The sequence below is a fragment of the Acipenser ruthenus genome, chromosome 3, assembly GCF_902713425.1.
Source record: "Acipenser ruthenus chromosome 3, fAciRut3.2 maternal haplotype, whole genome shotgun sequence".
NCBI lineage: Eukaryota > Metazoa > Chordata > Actinopteri > Acipenseriformes > Acipenseridae > Acipenser > Acipenser ruthenus.
This window is the reverse complement of record NC_081191.1, coordinates 35,141,045-35,150,573: the sequence shown is the minus strand read 5'-3', so window position 1 is coordinate 35,150,573 and position 9,529 is coordinate 35,141,045. Positions and strand designations below refer to the sequence as shown.

Sequence of the window (9,529 nt, the reverse complement as noted above, 5' to 3'; positions counted from 1 at the left end):
AAAACAAAGTACACAGAAAGAGTACTTGGAACTGCAAACACAAGTCAAAAAGGAAGTTAGAAAGGCCAAGAGAGAGATAGAAATCAATATTGCTAAGGGGGCTAAAACCAATTCTAAAATGTTTTTCCAATATTATAACAGCAAGAGAACATTCAAAGAGGGGGTTAAATGTCTAAGAGATACAAATGGCAAAATCATAAATGAAGAAAAAAAATAGCAAATATATTAAATGATTACTTTTCACAGGTTTTAACAAAGGAGGACACAGACAACATGCCCCACATGTCGACCTGTTCCTATCCAATTTTAAATAACTTTAGCATAACAGAGGCAGAAGTGGTAAAGGGACTAGGAGCTCTTAAAATAAACAGATCCCCTGGGCCGGATGAGATCCTCCCAATAGTACTCAAAGAAATGAAAGAAGTTATTTACAAACCGCTAACCAAGATCATGCAACAGTCTCTTGACACAGAGGTTGTACCGACAGACTGGAAAATAGCAAACGTAATACCGATCCACAAAAAGGGAGACAAAACCGAACCAGGTAACTACAGACCAATAAACCTGACTTCTATTATATGTAAACTTTAAACTATAAACTATAATAAGATCCAAAATGGAAAATTACCTATATGGTAACAATATCCTGGGAGGGAGACAGCATGGTTTTAGGAAAGGGAGATCGTGTCTAACTAACCTGCTTGACTTTTTTGAGGATGCAACATTGAAAATGGATAATTGCAAAGCATACAACATGGTTTATTTAGATTTCCAGAAAGCTTTTGACAAAGTCCTGCATAAAAGATTAATTCTCAAACTGAACGCAGTAGGGATTCAAGGAAATGCATGCACATGGATTAGGGAGTAGTTAACAGGTAGAAAACAGAAAGTACTGATTAGAGGAGAAACCTCAAAATGGAGCGAGGTAACCAGTGGTGTACCACAGGGATCAGTATTAGGTCCTCTGCTATTCCTAATCTACATTAATGATTTAGATTCTGGTATAGTAAGCAAACTTGTTAAATTTGCAGACTACACAAAAATAGGAGGAGTGGCAAACACTGTTGCAGCAGCAAAGGTCATTCAAAATGATCTAGACAGCATTCAGAACTGGGCAGACACATGGTAAATGAAATTTAATAGAGATAAGTGTAAGGTACTGCATGCAGGAAATAAAAATGTGCATTATAAATATCATATGGGAGATACTGAAATTGAAGAAGGGAACTATGAAAAAGACCTAGGAGTTTATGTTGACTCAGAAATGTCTTCATCTAGACAATGTGGGGAAGCTATAAAAAAGGCCAACAAGATGCTCGGATATATTGTGAGAAGTGTTGAATTTAAATCAAGGGAAGTAATGTTAAAACTTTATTGCATTAGTAAGACCTCACCTAGAATATTTTGTTCGGTTCTGGTCACCTCGTTACAAAAAGGATATTGCTGCTCTAGAAAGAGTGCAAAGAAGAGCAACCAGAATTATCCCAGGTTTTAAGGCATATGTCATATGCAGACAGGCTAAAAGAATTGAATCTATTCAGTCTTGAACAAAGAAGACTACGCGGCGATCTGATTCAAACATTCAAAATCCTAAAAGGTATAGACAATGTCGACCCAGGGGACTTCTTTGACCTGAAAAAAGAAACAAGGACTAGGGGTCACAAATGGAGATTAGATAAAGGGGCATTCAGAACAGAAAATAGGCACTTGTTTACACAGAGAATTGTGAGGGTCTGGAACCAACTCCCCAGTAATGTTGTTGAAGCTGACACCCTGGGATCCTTCAAGAAGCTGCTTGATGAGATTCTGGGATCAATAAGCTACTAACAACCAAACGAGCAAGATGGGCTGAATGGTCTCCTCTCATTTGTAAACTGTCTTATGTTCTTATGTTCTAAATTGCACTGTGTTGCTAAGCAGATGAGGATCATGATTAAGGCCCTGTGAAAATTGCAGACATTTTCTTTAAAATTCACAGTGTCTCCGGTAAAGTATTGTATTTCGCAGAATGTGCACAGAACTATTTTATAAATTATGTGTACAGGTTAATATTTTTTTAAACATCAAATATAGAAAATGCACTGACATCAAAATCAACATCAAAGTTATTCAAGCACTTTAGAACAGCAGCTTGTGTAACATCAGATGCTCACCATTTAGGTCTTGCAAAACAAATACAATGTGTAACCCAACCAGACTGTTTTACCAATTCCATAATCTCCTGCTAATCTCCATAATCTCCTGATATTCGGTGACTTTAGGTAAGTATCCATGTCTCAGGTGGGCTGATGAAGGAATTGCTCCACCATTTGCAACACTCATTCTGAAGAATTTAGGTAACTTTTGGTTGTCCAATTTTTCAATAGGGATATTTTTGAAAACAAACACCTCTGTCAGGTAAAAACTGAATGTGTTCCATGCTTCACAGTTTTCAGTTGACTTTTGGAACATGGAAGTCTCCGTTTTTTGTTTCTTTGCAAGTAAATTGGATATCTGGTTATCCGCCTTTCTCTTTTGGTGAATACTTGAATCTAAATGCCTGTCAACAGCCGATTCTCTGTAGTGATCTACAGTAACGTTGCAGGACGTACAGAATAGCTTACCTCCATCACTGTGTAAAACTCCTGCTGGATACTGCTTTACGTGATCTGCTGCAGACACATTTTTAGCCAGTTTCTTGTTTACAGTGTGTATTATTACAGTGCATACAGTCACATGACATAATCACTGCACAGCACTGTGCATTGCGAATAGTACATGCAAGCACACAGCAGAGCTGTACAGTTTCGTTAATGTGATTTTTTTGTATGAAATACAAATTATAATTTTGACATTTATTTTGATTTCTTAAGAATATTGTAAAAATGGCGGTATTGGGCTAATTTCACGATTTCTGCGCAGCCTGTGAAATCGCGATTTTACACAGGGCCTTAATCATGATCTAGTGTAAGGAAAGTAATTTCCATGTATTCAGCTGTTTAAAACTACTTTCTTTTGAAAACATTGTTCTTACTATATAAACAGAATGCCTCGCTTCAGGTTGTTCTATGTTCATCTGTCTTTCTCAATAGACTGAAGTCATCAACTTTCTGCTGGACAGCAAATTCTTGATGTCGCCAGTTCCTCAGGTTTCAAAATCCTTTTCATGCCACAGTGGTTTAATATGTAGTATAAATAGCAAGTCAAAATAAAAAGTCTTCAGCTCCGCTATTTTCATGCTACCAGGTCACTTAATTTTCTACTTAAATACAAAATTAAATATATAATGCAAAATACATAGGGAATGATGATGCTCGCAACTTAAAGCATGGCTTAGAAAATAATGTTGTCAGCTACATGAAGCTATATATTTTTGGAAAAAGATCAATCAAAGGCAAAGAAAGAGAAATACATGTTACTGTACATACTGTCCCAAAAATACTGTAGCGTAATTGAAGGAGGATCTTTCTAAGCTCTCGTGGTCATAAGCTAGACGCCCAAAAGGGTCTTCATGCTAAAGTAGTGCTCAGAAGAGCCAGGTAGCTGTGTTTTCAAACAGCCTGAGTTTATGTTCTTTGATGAACCTCCCCTGGCTAAACCTTAAGATGTAAATAGCTCATTTGGCTGTATTGGTTGGTTCTCTGGTTGTTTCTGCATTGTTTTACTTGTTGGTCTTGGACAAAGTCAAATCATCCTTTGTGAAGGACTAGACATCTGAAGGGCAAAGACCAAACTGCTAGTGGTTTATTCAACACTGACACTTCTCAGCATGATCCTAACTGCCTGTTGTACAGCAGGCAGGCAAGAAAGCTCAAGAGACTTGCTTCTATTCATCTCGGTAATAGTTTTCTTGCCACAGGAGGCTTAAGAAGATTTGTACTGCGTGTTTCCTTTTCATTATCAATGAGTACAATGCTGTTGGGTAAGTTGATGTGAAAGAATTTGGTAAGAAGCCCAATTCTATAAAAATATATATTTTTTATTTTCATTCTTTGTATTTAAGTGTTTAATAAGAGCAAATGCTTCCAATGTTTGAACATAATTGAGACTGTGCATTTGTGTTTGCTTCTAAACATGCCGGTTTGTATTCTGCTGAATACATTGCTACAGTTCATTAGTTTTGGGCAGACTGGGCTGTTTGAACCTTTCATTTCAGAAATATAAATGTCATTGTAGTTCAGATGTTCTTCGGCAAAAACAGTATGCCTGTTGTACACAACAGCAGCCTAATATGATGTTCAGATGTTATAGAATACAGGTTACAAATCCATTGAATGCCCTGGCTTTCTATGATAAAATTATTGCTGTATTTGTTTATATATTGAACATATGTAAATGATAGTTGTTGTTTATAAACACCCTATATTTTATTTATAGACCCAGCCTTGTTTTTTATCCTTAACTGTGATTTATCATTTTTATTATTATTATTATTTAGATTTGTATCTTTTCTTTCATTTGTGAAATCTGAGATCTTGGTCTGTGCAGCAGTGGATTTCTATAGTTTTAGTACAGTAAATCAAAGTGTTGCATTGTGTAAGGATAAACAAAGAAAGAAGGAGCAAACACAATCAGCAATGGTAGCAGACGTGCAAGAACTGCTGACAATTGTATTGAAGGCTATGGAATTGAATCCAGAGTGTGGTTAACAGTATATAAAGCTTTTACATTACATTGTGCATGTTTCTAATTTTCTGTGAACCTTTAGCAACAATCAGTTGCATAGTACCAAATGCAATAGTAGGTTTCTTTAAAAGTAGGTTTAGATGGAGCTAATTATCTGCTAAAATTATGAACTACAAAGATTAGATGATTGTAAGTTGATTATACAGGCTACAGTACTATTTTCATGTTTCAGTAACTGTTTAGTTTAGTATCCAAAGTGGTTATGTAACATCTGTACACATGTTAAGTATGCTATTGACAGTTATTTTATTTGTAAATAAATACACTGAATTACAATCCACATAAAACATATTTTGTTGCTATTACATGATAAAAGAAAGTTATAGTACATGTGTTGTATATATTATTGCATGATTCACATATACTGTATATAATCACTTTTAATGAATACCTAAACTAAAGCATTACCCTTTCTAAAGATTGTATTCACACTTCCAGAAAGGCCATTTTAAAATGATATATTTAGGATTGGAAATGTATGTAAACATGTCTTGGTTTCAGAGGGAAAAAAATATGTGTTGCTTTCAACTGTTTAAGATTCTGAATGACACAGGTTTTTGAATTGCCTGATAAAATATAAAATAAGTCACTATGAACATCTCTGCTATGAGGGGCATCTAAAATGATTGTAAATTAAAATGATGAGCCATGTTTTCATTTAAATGCTCTTAGCGAGCTACAGTGCATGGCTGCACTTTCCTTCCTGTGGAAGTGTTATCTCACGAAAAAACACACAGGATAGTCACCAGCAGGAATGATTTATATTTCATTAAGCCTGCGGCCATGCTGAAGTAGATAGATATTCCAACAATTAATTGTGTTTCTCAAGGTGAAAAATACTCTATTAATGTATCATTCCACTACATGTTCATAAAATATTAAAATATACATTTACTTTAACGCAAATAGTAGATTTCATTTTCATCAAATTTATCAAAGATTTTGTTTTTCTTGCAAATATACCATATATGATTTATGTTAAACAATCCCAGGGTTAGAGTCCTGCATTGGGTTGGGTACCCGCGGGTGACCCGCAAAGAGAGTTGGGTTCGGGTCGGAATGTGAACTTTTTCGCAGCTTGCGGTTCGGATGCGGGTCAGAAAATGTCATTTTCGGGTCTGAATTTGGGTCTGAATTTGAATCATCAAAAACATGTTCTGTCCTTTCAGTGTACTCATCTGTAACCCTTTCCCCAAATAACGTATATTAGAAGGTAAATGCACTGGTATTTTTATGCACTAAAGCAGGAGGCGATTAGGGAGGAGTCAGCTGACTAAGCAGTGTTGTCAGTTTTTATTGCCGCTATTTGATGTCGCAAGAGCCTTTTATCATTTCTGCTTATTGGTGATATTAAAAATGTATGTGAACGAGGTGAAACAAAAGGTCGCGCAGGATTTATATCATGTAGTGGACAATAGTTCGATAGCGAATGAAAATAATGAACATGTGACTGAATTTGTTGCTTGTAAAACCTGTCATTAAGTTTTTGTGTACGACAGCCACAAAACTGCTACATCATCTCTGCAAAAGCACAGGTGTCGCTCCCTTTCAACTGGTCGCATGAAAATAATAGACAGGAATTTTATAGTAAAGTAAGTAGAGATAGTTAATATGTTACTATGTTAAAATACATCCAGAATGATAGAGATTTATATTTATATAGAGATGTGTGAATGTGAGAGAGTCAGTCGGCACAGGCAGTAGGTAAAGGACAAACACTTGTGGGTTCGGGTCGTGTCGGGTCGGGTCGCGGTTAAAAAGAAGGTGGTGCAGGGGCTCATCCAGTTAAAGCGCTGCCGCTGTGAGTGCAGGATGAGTTACACAGCTTGGATGGCGCCAGTTTGCGTCCGGGCTGTGCAAAGAGGCCGAACTTTGCTGGAGTCTCCGAAGGGGTCACATTGGCTCTGATGCTCCCAGGGTGGGGGATGGGAAACCGACAGGGACTCCTTCTCCTCATCGCACAACAGCAAACCATACCAGCCCCTGAGCACATTCAAAGAGTGGATAAGAGGCAGGGCTGGTCTCTGTTCTCCGGGATCAGTAGCCTCTGTTATGGATTGCTCGTGTAAAAGCTATTCTGGCTTTAGGCTTGTGAGTTTGGAGGACGCGCACACGCCCTCAAAACGTCTGTGCTGTGTGGGGACTCGCTGCGGTGAGGAGGAAAAAACATAATTGGACATTCCAAATTGGGGGAAAATAAATAAAAATAATAATTGGTCAAAAAAAAGAAGGTACTGCAACGTGTCGGTGGTTCGGGTCAGAGCCTGTAGTTGCGGGTCCGGGTTGGAAGCAGGTTGTAAAAATTGGACCCGCAAAGGACTCAGGGTCACTTTGTTTGGGATGCCGGAGGATGTGGTGCTAAAGTGTTATTGTCTCACTTCACAGGTCATCCTAGACCTAATAGCTGAATTGAAGGATGAGCTAGACCCCTGTGTCAATCTAGGGACCGCTATCCCTGCACATGTGAAAGTGCTGTGTTCTCTACACAACTTAGCCTCTGGTTCCTTTCAGAACACAGTTAGAATGTTTGGAGGGATAGCCCAATCCACCTTTTCCAGAGTGTTAGACACATTTCTGGATGTCATGATGAAAAGGGCAGGCCAATACAAATAATTTGCTAAGGATACTAGCATAACTGATGTTGGCTGAGGCTTTTCCAAACAACTCTGTTTCATGCTGAGTGACCTCAGCCATAAGGACTCTCAGCTGCTTCTCAAAAAACTTATTTTCCGTGCGCCAAGAGGAATTTTCTGCCCTTCCGCTGACACATTTTTTTGGTTTGTATTTTTTTGCTCAACAAATGCACACATACAGCACCTACTGATCTATGTACTCCTAACTCCATCACCTCTGGGCTGAAAGGACAGCAACTAAATAGACCGATGCACTCATTGACACCCTCACTATCATAATTGCAGCTCATTATTTGTGTGTGTTGTGTTCTGTGCTCTTAAGCTTACATAGGGCGCAGTGCAAAATAATTGCCTGGCCGCAATGCAATTTGAATTTTGCATTCGCAATTATTTGCACTGCGCCTATATGTACATCTGCCACAAAGTGTCACATTTGTGCTGTTATCAGTTGTCAGGGTGCCTCAATACATTAGAACTGTAGAAGAATACTTATGGGCAATACCAGAAAGAAACGATCAGTCTCATTTAATGAAAAATAAAAATAAAATTCCCTATTGTCTTAATATTTGGATAGTATTCCACCTTGTAGGTACTGTATTGGTTGAATTAATGAAAATATCAGGCATAAGCATTATTGGGTTAATTTTACCCTCCTAAAAAAAAATGTAGGCATTTTTTAAATAGCTTTTATTGATTAGTTTTTATTGATTTAGTTCCAGAAAGAGATTTGCGAGTGCATAAAAGCTTTCAAAAATGAGGTAGTGTGGTCCAGTGATTAAAGTCCAGGGTTTGTAACCAGAAGGTCACTGGATCAAATCCCACCTCTGCCACTGACTGACTCACTGGGTGACCCTCAGCAAGTCACTTAACCTCCTTGTTCTCCATCCTGCAGATGAAATGTTAAATCAATGTCCTATTGTAAGTGGCTCTGCTTATAATGCACAGTTCACAGCCTACCTCTGTAAAGCGCTTTGTGATGGTGGTCCACTATGAAAGGTGCTATATAAAAATAAATATATATATATTATTATTATTATTATTATTATTATTATTATTATTATTATTATAATAAAACAAGCCAGAAATCCTTTATGGGTGAGAGGAGTGTGGGTGAGCGTTTGTGCTGTGATTTTTGTATTGTTTAGCAATGTGGTAGTGAAGGCCAATGGCCAGCCTACACATAGTTATTCTTTTGTTTAAACCTTTTATTTTGGCCCTTGTGCTGTATTTGTCTGTTTATTAAATGTGCACTCTAGTGCTTAAACCAGCTTCCTTGTCTCTTTCCTGCCTAACACTGGGCCCACAGCACTATCCTTTCACAAACAGATACTCATAATTTATACTGTGTGCTGTGCTGGCTGTGCCCTGCTGGCATTGGTTTTAGTTGAAAGCTGAGAAACTGGTTTTCTGTATTTAGTATGATGTGTCCTTTAGAACATAAGAAAGTTTACAAACGAGAGGAGGCCATTCGGCCCACCTTGTTCGTTTGGTTGTTAGTAGCTTATTGATCCCAGAATCTCATCAAGCAGCTTCTTGAAGAATCCCAGGGTGTCCCAGAATTATCCCAGATAATTCTGGTCGCTCTTATTTACACTCTTTCTAAAGCAGCAATATCCTTTTTGTAGCGAGGTGACCAGAACTGAACACAATATTCCAGATGAGGTCTTACAAAGTACAATGAGTTTTGAGGATTACAGACCAGTTTAAGTCAATTATGGTCTCAAAGTGGAAAATACCATACCCTCTCCCTTTTATCTGTTACACATCCAAAAATGTAGAAATATCAAAGACATTTTTTTTATCTGGTCCAGATGCAGTCATACATTCACAGTGCTCCATACATAGAATCATGTACTGTAGGCCTTTGATTATATTGTGTGTGATGGTACTGTACAGTTTTTTTCTCTGGCCTGGTTGACAGAGGTTTTAAAGCATTTTCTTTTTACCGGTAAGCATTATAGTACAACAGATCCTGGTTAAAAAATCAATAAGAAAATAGCAACCCCTGACTGAATCAGCGTAGAGAAATTCGACTTTAAAAGAGGATTAGTGTAAAGTTGTTGTACATTACATATCTCCGGAATCAGAAAATATGTTTGGTTGCTGATTTTGAGTTTTTTTAAAGGATATTTTAATTTAATGCATTTAAGTTTTAAATGAGAGCATGCACTTGTAATGTACTTCAGATTCACGGTAAAGCTTGTGAATGCTGAAAGTTGATATTGACAACA

The 9,529-nt window shown here is 37.5% G+C and overlaps 1 protein-coding gene across 1 annotated transcript in view; it reads left to right on the top strand.

Moving 5' to 3' along the window:
* The first annotated feature begins 3,593 nt into the window (after positions 1–3,593).
* LOC117435601 (zinc finger protein 385D-like) overlaps positions 3,594–9,529 on the top strand; it is a 121,344-nt gene continuing 115,408 nt past the window's right edge. Inside the window, exon 1 of the mRNA XM_034058919.2 lies at positions 3,594–3,901. Coding sequence (XP_033914810.2) covers positions 3,883–3,901 — 19 coding nt within the window. The 5' untranslated portion in view covers positions 3,594–3,882. The remainder of the gene's footprint in view (positions 3,902–9,529) is intronic.